Here is a 17695-nt window from a genome sequence, read left to right as displayed (position 1 = left end):
GGGGTTTAGCCTATTGAAACTCCACTGACGTGCATTGAAGGAGGGAGCACACGGGGGTCAGGCGAGCCCAAATTTCTTTTTTGTCAAATATTCCACAGCTTGTGTTGGCTTTAACCTTTGTTCTTCGAGGGGCCTTTGCAGCTTGTTTTCTTTTCTGGTTATTAATTTTTATGGGGCACGTGGCGACACGGCCGCTGTCCAGGCACAGCTGCAGCCACTGTTCTGCTCCTCACTCACACCCCGAGTTATTCAGAGGGGTCTGGGGGCTCAGGTTTGAATATTGTGTGCAGTTATGGGCACCACAGTATAAGATAAAGATACTAAGCTATTAGAGAGTGTCCAAAGAAGAGCAACAAAGATGGTGAAGGGCCTTGAGGGGAAGCCGTGTGAGGAGCGGCTGAGGGCCGTGTGTTCAGCTGGAGGAGTCTGAGGGGAGACCTCATTGCGGTAACAACCTCCTCGGGAGGGGAAGAGGAGGGAAAGACACCGATCTCTGCTCTGTGGTGACCAGTGACAGGACCCGAGGGAATGGCCTGAAGTTGTGTCAGGGGAGGTTTATGCTGGATATAAGGAAAAGGTTCTTCAACCAGAGGGTGGCTGGGGACTGGAACAGGCTCCTCAGGGAAGTGGTCACAGAGCTCAAGGAGCGTTTGGACAACACTCTGAGGCACATGGTGTGGCCCTTGGCGACGGTCCTGTGCAGGGCCAGCAGTCGCACTCGACGATCCTTCTGTATCCCTCCCAACTCACTACATTCCAGGACGCCCATCCCTTCCCTCCCTCTCCCGCTGCCCTCAGATCTCCCTAAGGGGAGACCCCCGGCAGTGGAGGCGGTGTGCTGGCGGGCGGCGCATGCGCGGTGCGGCCGCGAGGGGGCGGCCCCGCGGCGGGCGGGGCGCGGAGCGGCCGCTGGGGCGCCGCCTCAGCACCGGCCCAACATGGCGGCGCGGCGGCCCCGCTCCGCCTCAGGTCAGTGCTGGCCCCGGCCCGCCGGGACACGCGAGGAGGCGGCGCGCCGGGCGCCCTTCCTTCCTTCCGTCCTCCCTCTCGGGGGTGGTGGGCAGCCCGCTCCCCGCTGCCTTGCGCTGCGTCCCGGGGGCGGGGGAGAGATGGCCCGCGCTCTGCGCCTCCCCCATCCGTGTGTGTGTGTGTGTGTGTGTCCCTTCACGGCCGTGGCGCACCGGCCCCGCTATACGCCCGGCATCCCGCGGGATAAAGCCCCTTCTTGGGATTTAACTACTCAGCCCCCTTCTAGGCGGCTTCGAGGAGGACGCAGTGGGCCTCAGGCAGCGGCCGAGCCCTCACGGGGCCGGGGGGATGCGGGGCGGGAGCCGGGACCCCCCACGGCCGCCGCATCCCGCACCGCGCGGGGCTTCGAGGGCATCGCCGTGGCCTCGTCGTGCGGCGCCTTCTGGCACTGGCACAGTTTGATGAGCTTGGAGAATGTCCATAACATCGTACCGCATGCAGGGGGTATTTTTGATAAGCACAGAATGCTCTGGCGGTGTTGTTTTCCACACAACGTGTGTGATTTATGATTTGAATAATATTAATTTACAGAATTAGTATAACTAACCGTCTGTGACAGCGTTTTGATGTTTTTCTCCATTTAAAGAAGTTAAACAGATTGTTCTCCATACCTCAGACAAAGAAAGGCCATTCAATAACAACTTTTTAGCACTGTGGGTCTTGCTGTTTATCTTTCAGTACTCAAGAACACTTAGGTGTTTATACAGGGAAATAATGCAAACCTTTATGTGTATTTTTGCATTCTTTGAACTTTTAATCCGTATTTGTAGTACCAGTTTAAAAAAGGTGCCGAAATTCCTAATAAAATACTTATATCTGCGGTCTTACTTAATAATTTTGGGTAGTTTATTTAGCTGCTCTTCCTCTCAGGAATGTCCCACCTTTATTGCTGAACTTACATTTCACTTTAAATATATTTAACCAAAGGACTCCATGTATGTATGTCCACAGAACATGACATGTTTTGAAATATTTTTTTTTAAAAATCTAAAACCATCCCTTCCCTCTGATGTTTGAGTATACGTGGCGTTTAGGATCACTTAATCTGTAGTTGTGGGATGCCTATTTTGAAAACATTGACAGACTTGTCATGCAAACCTGGAACTTAAGTCCGAGTGTCACCTGTTTTACCTGTTGTGTAAAAGGAACAGAAGTGTCTGTTCTTGGGCTTATTGGCATAGGGGGATGTTTGTCCCTCTGAGGAGAGCATTGGGCTGGGAGTCCTCAATCTTTCCAAGTTTGGGTCTATCCAGAGGAGGGCTGTGTGCTTTCTCCTAAGTCAGAAATGTTTCACATTGATTATGATCATAAAAGCAGAGTTGTAGGAGGTCAGATGAAAGCCCAGCACCCTGTGCCTGAAAGGGATCAGCTGCAGGGTGAGCTCAGACAGACTGAACAGGGTGAGCAGGTACTGATGCCTTCTCAGGATGTTTGGAATGATTTTCAGCCCAGCTCATTAGCCGCGCTTGTTGTCTTTGTGTCTGACAGCCCTCGGTGGATTTTTGTTCTGTTTTAGTTTGGTTTCTTTTCCCTCTTTACATTTGCTCTGTTGTAATTTGGAGCCCACATCAGCTTTGGGTACGTACAGCATCCTGCAGCGAGCTGTTCCAGAGGTTAGCCGGGCCATGGGGAGGGTGAGGGAGAGGAGAGGAATACTGCCTTTTTTGTGTTGAACGAGCCAGCTGGTAGTTCCATCTGATGCCTCTTGGTTCCTGCACTTGAACAGGTTCCCGCTCACCTTTTCAGTGCCAGTCATGGATTTTATAGATTACACCTTCCCTATAGCCTCCTCCTTGCGTTGAAGATTATGGCATATCATCCCAAAATCCCTTGTTCTGTGAGCTGCTGGACCATAGGTAGCCTGTGCACTGCAATTTAAACCATTGGATTAGCCAGTAGACTAGTTCTGGGTTTTTTACAGAGATTGTTAATTTACTGCAAAACTGAGAAAATAACTGTTTTCTTTCTTTTTCTTTTTTTCCTTTTTAAGACCACGACAGTGACGATGATTCCTACGAAGTGCTGGATCTAACGGAGTACGCGCGGCGTCACCACTGGTGGAACCGGGTGTTTGGCCGGAATTCAGGACCAATTGTGGAAAAATACTCTGTGGCCACGCAGATTGTGATGGGCGGCGTGACTGGCTGGTGAGGGAGCTTCCCCTTCCATAACTGTCCTAGGCTGTTAGAAGATCCCTTCCCAAGGGTATTCCAAGCAGATAAATGTATCCTCTCTACCGGGATTTCCTTTAGCATTAATCAAGGTTATTCATGAGTGAACAATTCCTTAACTCATTACTCTGACTCATCATTCTGAAGTGTTTTTTAGTATTGGTAAAGCACCAGTTATCCAAGGGTACTCGTACTAGTTACTGTGGAAAGGATTTGGGAAAATGTCAGAGCTCCAAAAGTACAAGGAATAAATGGAAAATTACTGCATATAGCTTTTATTTGTATGGAAAAGCTCATTTCCTTGCTGGTCAAGATTTAGAAAACCTACATCATGCCTAAGACATATTTTACAGGTAAAAGAGATGAAGGAAAAATAAAAGCTGGCAGAATATATTTTTAATTAAGAGCCCCATTTCATGGAGACAGTTTTTTCCTCTAAATTCAGCTGGAGTCATTCTGATCAAATTCACAGTCTGCTCTGATGTTGAGACATCACAGCATTTAGTTACACTAAAATAATTAATGGGGAAAGCTAGACAGTAAAGATGAGAACTTAAACTGGAAAATGCGGCCACAGCCTGAGCAGCTATGTCAAGGTATTTGTTATTTGTCAGAGGTACTTGAATGGTAATTATCTATTCCAGTACTCTAAAAAAAGGCAATTTCAGTGAAAAGCACCATTGTGGTAGCATGGTGGCTTTTAAAGTGGGATTTTGCAAGAGTTGGAAGGTTAAATAGACTAAAAATGAAATTGTTGTATTCAGACTCAGTCCAGCTTTGAGCTGTGGAGGTTTAGCTTTCAGCCTGATTTTGTTATTTGCTTCTGTAGCCTTAAAATTATTTTTAAAAGTTAGATATGTGCATGTAAACTTGGGAAGCTTCTAGGGAATGGTTCATCTGGCATCCATAAAAACTGGCTTATTGAATGATCTGGGAAGTGTATATTTCAATATCTGTAGATATCTCTGTGTGTGTACTGATGTTTATAAATATGAATTCACTATTCACATGCGGGGGTGGGGGGGAAATCCCCTCTGTGTGTGGGCCAGTGTTCAGATACCGGCAGAGTTGCCCAGGGAAGTTGTGGAACCATCAGCCTTGGGAACGTTCCAGGCTTGCCCTGGGCAGCCTGGTTGGGCTTGGAGGTTGGATTGGACTCTGCAGCTGACCCAGTTTTGGGAAGGTGGCTGGCCCATGTGACCTCCAGAGGCCCCTTTCTGCCCCATCACTGTTCTGTGTTATCAGTCTCTGTTTGATGTGGGAGGGTTTGGAGACTGAGAATGATATAACTAATTTTCTGGTTGCCTTGATCCATTAAAAATAGACTAAGGCTGTGTCCCAGTAGAGGGGCCTCACTGGGTAAACTCTTGTGGTAGGGATGTTACTTTTTTTTTACCAAGATATTTAAATTATGAGCTGTGTAGTTAATACAAATGATGGTATGATATATTTACTTTCCATTTGGGAACAGTCATAGTGGCACTGTTATATTATTACATTGTACTTTATTAACATGCTACAATTAATAGCAGCAAGATCTGGAAATCTCAAGCTTATTTTAAAGGGGCCATCAGCCAGCCATGAACTAGCAACCATTACTCACGTTGACTTACTTTAGACTTTGTTAATTAAACATTGCTCGTATTAAATAGTCTGAATTTTAAATTTAAAAATGTGAAATACTTTGTTAAATGAAGGAATAGTAATAGTTGTAGTCAGGAATTGTGGAGTGTGGCATTGTTCATCAGACAACTTCACTGGACTGGGTTCTTTTTGTTTTTTGTTTTGTTCCCCTAAGGTGTGCGGGATTTTTGTTCCAGAAAGTCGGAAAGCTTGCAGCAACTGCAGTAGGTGGTGGCTTTCTTCTGCTTCAAGTATGTAGCATTTCATGCTTTATAAGTTGGCAAATGTTATTTACTAAACAATAGGAAAAACACAGCTGTTGGGTAACATTTAATTAGGAAGGCTTCTTATCTGCTTCATCTTTTCAGTCTTATCAGTCAAAACTTTACATTTCAGCTGGAATATTGTGTAGAAATGAGACATTTCTGAGAATCAGTGGTAAAATCAGAATCTACTCTGTCCTGTAAAATAGTTTGTAGAATTTAATCTGTGTTTATTTAAATAGGTTTGAGAATTTCTTCAGAGCTTTAGAAGAAGTAGGCTGCTCTGGCAGTTGCTTGTGGAAGGCTTGCTCTGGTCCCAGTGTGAGCCCTGTTTTTCTCTTTTCTCCCCATACCATGTTATATCTGTTGGGCCTCTGAAGCCTGGCTGATTCCTGGCAGCCTCGTTGCATTCGTCTCTCTGCTGGCTTTCAGCTTTAAAAGTTTTAATGATGTTTTTATCATTTTTTTAAACTTTTTAAAAAGTTTTTATGTGGCATGACCATTTGCATTTTACATCAGATATTGTGGTTAGGGGAGGAGATATTTCCAAAAAAAAAAGGCTTTAGATTAGGTGACACAACTTTAAGTGAAGGAGGATTTCACATATCCTTCTGTATGATGCCAGTTTTTTTACTGGCATTTTTCATGTCTTAGTACCTGTGAGCTTCTCCTTTTTCCTAAAATTGTTCTAGAAGAAGTAGATTGGTGCCTACTTAGGCTCAATAATATACTGTTTTTTGAGATGGAACGTTAAAGATATAAATATTTATTTTTTCCAGCATCACCCTGGAGGGTTTCTGAAAGGCATATCCCACTTTTATTTCTTCTTTTGATTGTAATGGCTGGTGCAGTCAAGCATTGATCAGGAAGGGTGGGGTACAACCTCTGATTGCTGCTGCGTGACACATCAAAATGTCACTTGTGTGAAGTACACACACTTCCTTCATGATCATGTTCTCTACTGGTTTGGGGTTGGTTTTGTGGTTTTTTTTTTTGTTAAACCCCATGCTAAACATCTAAATGAACTGCAGAGAGTGTGTGCTCTCAGACTGTTTGGTTTGAGTTTTCAACAAATATAAGGTGTGTTTTGTTTCAATTACTCAAAAGCAAGCATCAACAGAAAAAAATCAAAGAGAAATAGTTTTGATTTGAAACTTTGTAGCATTGGCATTTGTTCCACTTTGCCATAGTGCACTGGTGGCCTTTTTCAATCTCCTGGGAATCACTGGTTATTGTACCTAAATATAGGGATGAAGTTTACAAGGGTGTTGAATCTGAAATGGTTTATAATCACCCAGATGTAAGTTTTTTGGCAAAATGTGTTGTGCCTGCTAATGAATTGATTATTATGGACTGCTTTAGGCCATAATGCGTGTTTTTAAATCATGAGGGAAGAATTAAATCTGCAGTGGTTCCTGAAGTACTCACCAACCTTCTTGTATTGTTGACTTGAAGATCTGAATCTCTCTTCCCATGCTTTGTATGCTGTTGGTCGTAATTCATTTAATGATAATTTTTTTCTAAATATGAAGAGCTGCAGGAGCAGGGGTCTGGCACCCAGGACCTTGCTGCAGATGCCTCCCTTAGTACTTCTGACTACAGGAAGCTGGAAAGTTAAAACACCCCTGTAGACAAAGGAGAATAGAAATTGCTTAAAACACTTCCCTTGTGCAGGATTTTTGCTTGTTGAGCTGTGAGGTCTGGGGAGCTTTCCTGTACATGCAATAGGTTTGCCTTGTCTTTGAGTGTCTGATTTCTTGGTTGATCTCATTTATCCGAGAAGGAATATTATCCAAGAGGAAATATGAGTTGCATATTTTGATTGAATTGCCTATATCTTAAGTGAGATCAGATTCTGTTGGAAGGAAATGAAGGAAATGCCTTGGTCTCTCCTTTAATTCAAAACATTTTGCATTTTAAAGCTGAGTCATAAATTCTATGGTGTAATTACATTTCTGTAGTTTTTAATTTTTTCACTTGAAGATCACACATTGTGATTCCATGAATACATGTTTGGTGCTTCCCCTGAGCGGGCAGAGGAGCATTTCAGCACATTACTAGAAAGTTCCTTTTTTATCTATCAACTTCTCTGAAGTTGCAGATCTCATTTCAACTGCTGATTGCAATATTGACATTGTAATTACATGCTAACACAAGAACAATAACTACAGAAGGCAGGATTCTTGGCTAAAGCCCATTCAGTTAAACATTCAAGTCTTAAAATTAAAAAAAAATACATTTTTTCTTCAGTGTGTAATGACTTCATCTCAAGATATCTAGTAGGAAACTGAAAGCGATACATTTTTGAGTGTCAGTTTGTACAAGAAGCAAAAAAGATTTTTCAGATTTTTGTAGGTTATCTAGAACTTAATACAGATTAAATGAAAAGTACCCTGAGGAAGAAAATAAAAAAAGACATTAAGAAATTCGCATAGATTTTCAGAATTACGATCTGTTATCACATCTTTGGTGGATATTTCAACAGCTTAATTTGATCAATTAACTGTCCTTTTTATTGAAATACCTGTAGTTCTTCAAATATGCCAGTATAAGACCAATATCCATGTACTATATTAAGGAAAATATAATGAATTTCTCATAACAAGGGAAGGATTTTCCTTGTATAACTCTCAGTTTGTGCAGCACAGTCTAGTGAAATTCTGAAGAGTAGGGAAGTGTGATCTCATGTGGTTCTGTTATAATGAATTAGTTAAAAACAATTGTTCTTAATGAGCACCTAATAGCTCTCTATTTTTAAAACCCTGTATCCTGAATAACAGTTTAACTACTTTTTGCTCATCAGCCAAGATACCAATTACAGGTCTTTCTATAGTGTGTTGACCATTACTTAATAATAAAATTATATTTTTATTCAGTTATTTCACTAATATATTTTGCCTCAGTCCATTAATATGCCATTGATGAATTCTGCTCAATTCTTCTTTAAATTATTTTCTGACTTAGGAGAAGTAAATCTTTGAAAACAACACAAGAAACAAACTCTGAGATATGCTTGGCTCTGTCTTGTACAGGGATTTGTTGATGCCATTCCATGACGATGGCCATGGAACCATGGAATGGTTCGGGTTGGAAGGGACCTTAAAGACCATCTGGTTCCAACCCAGTGTGTCACCTTGGTGAAGTGGGGAGAGAACAACCTGCTTCTGGGGCTGGGGGCTTAGTGAGGAAGAGTTTTGCTCAGTTTTGTGTTGAATATCCCACTAGACAGCGTGAGGGGGTTGTTACCTTCCTAAATAGCAGAAAGTGCCTCAAGGTCTCCATGGCTTCTGGGCACTGCTCAGGGAGGCCACCTGAGCCTTCTGGCCTTGCTGGGGCTGCTTTAGTGGGACAGATTTTGCCTTGAGGAAATTAAAATTCTTTTCTCCCATCTTGTCATATAAATGTTTTGCTCTTAAACATTTTTTGCTCATTACTCTTAATAATGTTTCCCAGTAACAAAGGACCTGTGTGCTTCTGTGGTATCACCCCCAAAATGAGGTCTTGCCCTTGGAGATTCCCATTTTGCCTTGATTAGTGTTGAGAAAGATGCACATATTATTAGTGTTTCTGCATTGATGTATTTCTTTAAATGACTTTTTGAAAAAATTCTGTTGTTTTTTTCAACAATTCTGAGAGGTCTTGAACAAAAATAAGTTTCACTAATGAACTGTGAGATGTATATGTGTGTAATAATATATATTATTCCATTATCATATAGAGAGATATTTCTGTATACCCAAAAATGTACACCCCCATATGTCTCTCTAAGAATATATGCAATTAATATGTATAGCTCTATATGACTCTTTAATATATATCTAAGTATGGAACTAATAATGGAATATTATTATTTTAGTTTGTTACTGTAGGGCCTGGGTTTAAAAATACTAGTAAACTTTTAAGAATTTGCATTTAAGTAGATTTACTGTTGTAAGCAAATATTTTTTTATGATGTATTAGAGCCTGAAAATTGCAGTCTGTCTCTCCAGCATTGGAGTTCAGTGGGATTATTTCTGCCCTTACATAGGAAATTATGTAATTAGTGGGGTTGTAGCCAAAGTAGATATGACACAGGTCTGACTGTTACTGCTTAAGTACAGGGATTTTTTTCTTCTCAGTTATTAAGTTTATATTCAAAACACTGTCCTCTCTTGCTTATTTTATAGATGTGTATAAACACTCAAAAGTAGAATTTGGGATCCCTGCTACTCAGTTCAGGGAGAAAATTAGTCCAGTTTTTGTTGTGTAAAATGGAGTTTTGATGCAAATGTAAGTTTGCTCTGCGGTAGTTACAAACAGAACTTAATTAAAAACTTCTGCCTCATCTTTGTGCTGTCTGGATAACTGAGCTAATTAAACTAGTCTTAATGTAATGTCTCTTTTAAAGTCCATTTGCATTTTACAAGCCAGCAAACACATTAGCATTTCTTACATTGTGTTGGACTGGGCAGATCAGTCCACATTTAATTTTCAGTTGTACGAGTGAGAAGGCACCAATTCAATGCCTGGGCCTTTTTGAAATTCTTGTGGTGATGTTAAATTCATAAAATAACAATTGCCCCAATCTGCAGCTTTTTATTTTCTCCCTGATACATCATCCCATGACTGGATGTGCCACCAGTACAGCTTTCGATCTGGTTTCATGTTTTCATGCTGTCCAGTCCTTAATGAACTGTCCCTGCCCAACACTAGTGCCCATGTGAATAAATGGTTTTACAATAGACAGGCAAAGTCAATTAATTTGCTACATTCTGAGGTGTGAAGTAAAAGAGAGTTTAAAATATAGTAAGTTCATTTTGCATTTGTCCAATGAATTGTTTTTTCTAAAGCTTACAGAGGGATGAAAACTGAAGTTGACTTTCTTACATAGGTGGTCTTTCAGGAGCTTTGTTTTGAATTCAGGCAAAACCTGTCTAACACTTGTTTAGTTTTATTTCTTTTTCTGGATCATAAAATCCTTAATTTGGGGTGAAATACGTTGCTCAATTACTATGGCTGTTGTAATACAAACTAGATGGTCTCAGTTATTTCGTAGAAAGAACTATGTGAAAGTCAAGCTTCAATGCCTGTAAGTGATGTGAAACATTTCTTTTTAGGCTAAACCTAGTAAATTGTGTATTTAAATATCTGCTCCACGAGAGTTCACGATCTGTGACTTTTATTTACCAGTTGTACAGTTTGCATAGGACACTGTTAGGTAAGTGAGGTGAATTTCCCAAACGTGACCTCAAGAAGGACCTGAGAAATCTCACTCTTTACAAAGAGTTTTTTGGATAACCTGTAAATTTAGTGGCTTATATCTATTTGTCCTAACAGTTAAAATGAGCAGTAATCTGTAGTTTTGATTTTTTTCTCCCCTTTTTTTTATGCTATTAATGAGCTATTTAACTGTTCTCTAGAGCATGTAGCAATTGCCTGATTTTTTTTTTTAAGCTATGATCGTTTAAACATTTAAATATGTCTTTCTTTTGTGAATTGTCTTATGGAAATTGATGAGACTGTCGCTGTTGGCCAAGTAACATAACATCTTATTTTTTTCCAGGTTCAAATCTTAGTGAGAGAAATAAGAAGAAGGGTTGGGATGATGATTAAACATGATAAAAATATTGGGAGTTTGTAAATTGGTACGAACCAGTCTCCCCAAACTTACCCATTTTGCTGATGTGACAGAACTTGAGCTATACTCAGGCCATGTTATTTTTCTACTCAGTGACTGTGTTTTGTAGAAAGCATGAACATTCCCTTGTGTCAATTACTTTTTGTGGGACAGTTTAAATCACATAGGATAAAATAATAGCTTTTAGTGTTTCTAGTGATGATTTTGATTAGCCCCAGATACTCTGTCACAAATCAGAATTCCATGATTCTGAAGGAAGCTGAAACAAAACAGTTTTTCCATTGTTGTCCTATAAACCCACTTTTCTTGGAAGTTACAGTAAATGCTGAAGGGAAAACAGTGTAAAGCTTTTAAAACTAAAGAACAGAGAACTGGTAAAATTAACAAGAGTCTACTGAACCTTGCCATTGCCTGTTCTAATTTGAACTGCTGTTACTGGGGAAGGTATTAGTGTTTGAAGCAGAGAATCTGCTGAAATTGGAACAATGTATTTTTTTTCCTGTATGTGTAATTTAAAAAAAAAAACAAACAAGAAAGAAAAACAACTTTGTAGGCACTAAATGCTGTATTTTGCATCATGAAATGTGAACTTCAACTGTACTAACTGCCCTTTATTTTCCTAGATTGCTAGTCATAGTGGATATGTACAAGTTGACTGGAAGAGAGTTGAAAAAGATGTAAACAAAGCAAAAAAACAGTTAAAAAAGCGTGCAAATAAGGCAGCTCCTGAAATCAACACTCTGATTGAAGAGGTAAGTCTAAGGTCATAAACTGTTTCTTACCAGCCAGTTTTTCTTACCTTCCCCTGCAGGTGATGATGAGCTGAAGGTGCAGGTGCAAAACTGGAAGGCATCAGAAATCACCTGGCTTTACATTTTATTAAAAGTTATCAGATTGTGCTCTCTTTTATTCATTTAGTTTTCTGTTTTGGTCACTCTTAAAGATGACACACAAAGTTCCTGCATTTCTGCAGCTCCTGTGGCTTGAGGGCTACCACTGGCTTTGCCATTTGGTCTGTGCAGGCTCTTGGTGAGTGACAAAGCCAGCAAGGTCACAACGCAGTAAAAAGTTCAGGTGTGGTTAAAACATAGTGACTACAAAGAAAAAAACCCAAATCTTCTTACACTGCTGATAATGAAATTACCCGGCTGGCCAGAATGAGCTTTCTGGAGGAAAGCTATAACTACTTTGTAACTAGAGTTGTGATTTTATCTCATTTTTATACAGTTTGAAGAATATCTGTCTGCAGGATCTGTCAGATACATACTGTATTGAGAAGAGGGGGCTCTGATACTGATCGGTGTCACTGGGGCTGTTTCATCCTGTCATGTGAAGACTTTCATTTGATTGATTTTGTGGTGTTTTGTTTGTTTTTTAAGAAAGCCTGCTTTTACCTACTTTCACATTCCATACATGCAATGTAAGTTTCTTTCTCCACAGCTGAATCCTGACTGGGAACATGCTGCAGACAATGAAACAGCAGCCCTGTAATTCATGAGTTTTGACATCTCAGGTTTAACCTGTAAGGAGTTGCACATAGGTTGATAAAAATTACCTTAAGTTTTAGTGTGAATATGAACTGAAAGTTCAAGAGAGATGGTTTTCTGGCTTCTTCTGTACCCCAAATAGCTTAACATGTCCTTCTCCATTGCCCTGCAGAAATGGGTGGGATAGGATGGGGGTTTTGGGTTTCCTTTGTGTTTTTTTTATTCCTCTCACATTAATATTACTTTCTTCTAACTGTGTAGCCAGTAGCCAGTTTGAAGTGGAGGATGTATGAAATGGCATGTTTGATACAATGTGTTATACTCTCTGCTGTTACTTCATGAAATATTGTACACCAATGTCATCATACATAAGTGATTTTTTTCTAGGATTAAGTTGTTAGAAAATTGCCTCGTAATGGAGTGAAGTGTATTTCTTTTCCAATGATCTAGCCTTCCAAAAATCAGTATTTTTTTTAAACATTTTTCATGTGATCGCAATTGAAGTCATGGTGGTTCTCATGCTTTTTTGCCAAGGGAGATTGGAAAACATCTGTCTCGTTTTTATCAAAGCAAGAGTGGTATTGGCATGAAATTGATACAACAGTTCCTCTGTATTTTGACTTTTTAAAGGCTCACTCCATTTTAAATATGTTGTTAAAAACAGCTGAGAGTCAGTTTGCACTCCACTGGTGCCAGCAGGTGCCACCTTGTCTTATATGGTTTTAAACAGGTTGCTTCCCCCTCCATAATTTTAGTGTTCCTGTTTCCAGGCAGTTGTGATAAGTGTTAAATCCTGCAGTCAGCCACGATTAACTCTATCCTTTACAAATATTACTTTTCTTCTCAGTCCACAGAGTTTATCAAACAGAACATCGTCGTGTCCAGTGGGTTTGTTGGAGGCTTTTTGTTGGGCCTGGCGTCGTAAGGACCTGAACCGTCTCTTCCCGATGGGATCCGTGCCAGCAGAGAACAGTTGTGGTGACACGCTGTGTGAGAGCAGTGTGGGTCACTGGGCCTGCAGAGCAAGACAAGTGGACTAGCTAGACAACTTGGAAGCTTTCACATTTCAGGCTTTTGCCTCTTGAAGCTTGGCAAAACTAGGATTTGCTGAAAAACTCTGCAGTGTGCTCATTATAGCAGTTTCTGGGCAAAACTGGTTCATCTTCATCATGACTCTTTTTATCTATGGCCTTTCAAGATCTAGCATTTTTTAAAATGTTACTCTTGGAATATAGCTGTGTAGCCATACTGTAAGAATGAAAGCTCCATTTCTATGTTTTCAGTTGAATATTGTTTATTTAAAGAGTATTTTTCTTCATGCTGTAGTAGGTAGTATCAATGACTACATACTGTATATGATGTTGTAGTTTCAGCCTCGTGGCTGCCCATCTTCTTTAGAAGTCACTGCAATAATTATCAATCTGTAATACCTTTTTACAGAGTATTAAATAACAAAGAATCATGAGCTTATTAAAGGTGAAAATTAACTTTGACTCTGGCCTTTGTGTACACAGAGAGTAAAGCGTCTCAGTTTACAGCCTGCAGGCACCTGGTGCAGTGTTTGCAGAGACAGGTTTTTAAGGTGGGTTTAGTAATTTGTTACTAAGTTATTCTAATTTTTCTGCATTTCAAACTCGTGAACCTTTCATAATTTCTACCAAGGAGGAGTTTGCTCTGCCCTGATTTCTCTGGTTTGTGCTGTACCAGCAGGTTAATGTGAACTGGAGTCTCTCCTACACAGGTTCTGTTGGGTTCCTGTTCATGTGTCTGAACAACAGTGATTCATTAGCACCAGATGGATGGATGGGTGGGAACTTCAGATGCACAGGACATGGGATGTTTGACATAATAACCTACTAAATATTTAGATTTGTGCATCTCTGGGATTCAGAGGCCTATATTACATGTTGACCTCATCTATGTGTGCTTGTGACCAAGGTGAATAAGATACAAAGCATGTCATGCACATCTCTGAGGTTTAAGGCTTTAATTAATCCTGTTTAAGGCTTTTGAAAATATATCCTAACACGCACTCCCCAAACCAACACCTCAAAACCAAGGTAGGTAAACGGCCATAAATTACACATTAGCATCCTAAATATTTTGTATCAAGATAAATATCTAAAGCTATGTCAACCCAGTTGTTGCAGTTTATTGGAAATGGGAAGCCCGAGGAATGTGCCTGCTGGGTTATCTGGGATTTAGAGAAAAACTAAGAAAGATGAAAATGTTAAAATGTGAAAGTCTTTGCCTTAGTGTACAGCCCAAGGGATAATGGGAAACAAGTCAGCTTTTCTCTGCTGATGAAGCTCATGGATATTTGTCATGACCAAAGAGTTACTGAAGCCAACTGACAGGAGTCACCCACCCTGACTGGAATGAACTTGGCCATCCTGGAGGGCTTTGGGAGTGAAGCGACCACCTCAGCGGTATGAACCTGTAAATGTGGATTTTTATCTTCTCTGTGATTCCAGAGGATTCCAGAGGAGCATCTCGGTGTGCTTGCTAAAAAGGCTGCTCTTGTGACCAAGCTACTTCATCTTTAAAGGTAGAATTAAAACCAGAAGAATATAGTAGTATATATGCAAGACTGATCTTTGCAGAGGAAGGTGGTTCTGCTATACTGATGCCATTATCTGAGACTCTCAGGCAATGAATCAAGAACTGATTGAAACACATTTGAGGGTTTTATTTTATTTTTTGAATTAGATTTATTTGAGGATTTATTTTTTTTTTAAGCCTTTGGAATAAGAGACATAATGTTGTACATGTAAAACCGTCCAAAGGACCCCAAAAAAGGCAAGGAGAAATGGTGTTATTGAAAAGGTGAGCAGTGGTGGTTTGGATTGGGATTGGCTTTACATCCTGCACTCGTGACTGGAGAAGGAGGACAGGTGCTGGCACAGCAGCTCTTGCTGATGCAGTTCCTGAGGCTGGTGAGGCAGAGGAGACGCTGCCAGGAGCTTCAGGTGGAGCTGGCAGGGTGAGGAGAGGGTGGAGTGGAAAGCACCAAGACAAATAAATGCAGCTTTTCTTGTGAATACCTGGGATTTTGTGTGTGTCAGCTCGGCCAGAGTGTCACCCACCGCTGGACATGAGGGAATGCTCTGTGAAGGTACAGTGGACAAATGGATGTTGGTGGGGTTACTGGAATGGAATGGAGCATAAAGGAGTGCTGGGTTTCTGGTGGTGAAGTCTTCTCTGGAATGATTTCAAAGTTACTGTTGCCCTCTGGGACAAAAACTGATGCAGGCTAACAAGTTTCAGAGAAAGGCAATGGGTGGTGAGGCACTAGAAGAGGTTGCCCAGAGAAACTGTGAGTGCCCCATCCCTGGAAGAGTTCAAGGCCATGTTGGATGGGGCTCTGAGCAATCTGGTCTAATGGAAAGTGTCCCTGCCCGTGGCACGGGGTTGGAACTGGATGACCTTGGAGGCCCCTTCCAACCTAAATCATTCTGTGATTCTAAAAAACAGATTGAATAAAACTTCTTTGAAGAACATTTTTTGTGGGGAAAAAAACCCAACCAAATCCCATCAAAATCAATTTTAGAAAGTAGATGATTAAGAAGGAAAGTGTTAGAAATATGTCAGTAAATCAATGAAAGGCTGAGCCATCATTCCTATGGTTTTTATTGTATAGCTGAAGGACTTGACTGAAAGGTGGAAAATGCGGACCTAGCACAGGGAAAGAGCTTTCCATAATACCCAGTGGGTCTGTGGAATTTCTCTCCACTGTGTGTTACTGAGACCAAGGGCCAGGCTCCCCCCAGGGAAAGGTGGGGCAACATTTTAGGAATCTGTTATACCTAAAGGTGGAAGAAAATCGACTTTGGATTTCTCTGGCCATAGCTAATAGTGCTTGGTGAAGTTCATGATAAAATTATTCCAGTGTGCTGATGATCCTACCTTTGCCTTCCACAGGATTGTGTAATATTTTCCCCCCTCAAATAGTTGGAGCAAGTCACTTTTCAAAGTCCAGTGCTGTGCTAAATAATTGAGGAAAGCATGATATATATCCCTCTGGAGTGAACAGCTCCTGAAAGCTTATTAAATAGTGAGTTTTGGGAGAGGTTGCTATCAAACCATCTATTTGTTTTCAATTATTTTAATGGGATAATCCGTCTTCTGTAATTATTTTGTTTTAGTTAAAGCAGCATTGGGCAGTGAGTTTTAATTTAAAGTGAGATGTCTGGTGGATCAAAACCAGTGTGATCTTATTACTGAATTTTAAGAGGCCAGAATTTGGCTAAAACTTTGAAGACTGTTTCTGCTTTAGCAGCCAGATTGAAAAATTAAAATTTTGTAGTTAAAATTAGAGCTGCCTCCCAGATTCAAGTGCATTTGTCACGAGGGCTTAAGAAGGGGAGATGCAAACAGAGAAAAATGCAGGAGTCAGGACTGTAATTGAGTAATTCTGCCTGTGCAGATTTCATAAATTACAGAGCATACAGTAATGTGAAGAAGCATCAGTAATACATCCCCCTAACCTTTTGAAAACTACTGGAAATCTCAAAGAATTACTTTAAAAATCAGCCTTTTGTAGCATGCAGGTGCCTGTTGTGGGGTCTGTAGATGATAGTGGAAAATGATAATGTTCACCCAAACTCAGCACAACTAGAATGATGTGACATTTTGGGAGACTGAGCATTAGAAAAAAAAAAAAAAGTGGGTTTTGGTCACCCAGGGCTGTGCATGGGGCAGGACAGTGGTGGGGGAGAAGGAGAGTCAGATCTGCCATGGGGAGGAGGTGCCAGCCTCCCTTGTCTTTTGTATTACAGTTCAGTAATTAGACAGGAATGATGAGCTTAGAGAACAGTTTTTTCCCTTGTCGGATTGGGAAGCAGGTCTGGTGCAGTGTGGTGATGTCCCAGTACTGGGACACACAGAAGAGCTGGCCTTTGTTATTTTGGGGCAATATGGGAAGTGAGACAGCTGACATTCATCAGGACCTGTAAGACTGCAAGTCAATTTTATTTAAGACAATTGTGGGGTAAATGTGCACAAAACATCCAGTGCTGATGCAGCACAGGCTGAAACCTTGGTTGTCTTTAGTCCCACATTGAACCTCAGAGACTTCTAAATGTTGGAGTGCTGAGGGACATGGAGCAGAGCTGTGATATGGGCTGGGCACAGCACAGCTAACTCCAGCACAACTGGTGCCAGGCTTGAACTAGGAAATCTTGCTGGCCCCAAGCTACCTCCAATTTATAGCTTGGGTAAACCAATGCAGTGGTACAAATTTGCCCAGTTCATGGATTCCACACCCAGAGCTTGTCTGCTTCCCTCACCCTCTGCTCTTGTCCCCAGTTCCTCAGCACACTCCATGTTCCTACCTCCCTGCTTTAGGTTTGCCTGCCTCCTTTTTTCCCTGCTCCCTGGAACAGAGCAGCACAGCACACGATGAACTGTGAAAAAGAGGAAATGCAGTGCTCCAAAATGAGATGAAGTTGGGGAATAAATCCAGCGAGTCAGCTCAGCTTTGGGACTTCCCGCTGGCTAATTCTT

The 17695-nt window shown here is 41.1% G+C and overlaps 1 protein-coding gene across 1 annotated transcript; it reads left to right on the top strand.

The window, feature by feature from the left end:
* The first annotated feature begins 889 nt into the window (after positions 1-889).
* FUNDC1 (FUN14 domain containing 1) lies at positions 890-13683 on the top strand. The gene is made up of 5 exons (XM_027689078.1): positions 890-969; positions 3020-3176; positions 4999-5074; positions 11327-11455; positions 13038-13683. The coding sequence occupies exons 1-5, from the start codon at positions 939-941 to the stop codon at positions 13113-13115; spliced, it is 471 nt and encodes a 156-aa protein (XP_027544879.1). The 5' UTR covers positions 890-938; the 3' UTR covers positions 13116-13683.
* Positions 13684-17695: the final 4012 nt, after the last annotated feature.

The sequence above is a fragment of the Neopelma chrysocephalum genome, unplaced genomic scaffold (genome assembly GCF_003984885.1).
Source record: "Neopelma chrysocephalum unplaced genomic scaffold, ASM398488v2 Primary Assembly neopelma1_76, whole genome shotgun sequence".
Lineage (NCBI taxonomy): Eukaryota > Metazoa > Chordata > Aves > Passeriformes > Pipridae > Neopelma > Neopelma chrysocephalum.
This window is presented reverse-complemented; position numbering and strand designations above follow the sequence as displayed.

Excerpts from the sequence above, each read along its gene's own strand:
- FUNDC1 (XM_027689078.1), top strand. The coding sequence starts at position 939 with ATGGCGGCGCGGCGGCCCCGCTCCGCCTCAG. Across the intron at positions 970-3,019 it reads GCGGCCCCGCTCCGCCTCAG|ACCACGACAGTGACGATGAT; the intron begins GTCAGTGCTGGC and ends TTCCTTTTTAAG. Across the intron at positions 11,456-13,037 it reads TCAACACTCTGATTGAAGAG|TCCACAGAGTTTATCAAACA; the intron begins GTAAGTCTAAGG and ends TTTTCTTCTCAG.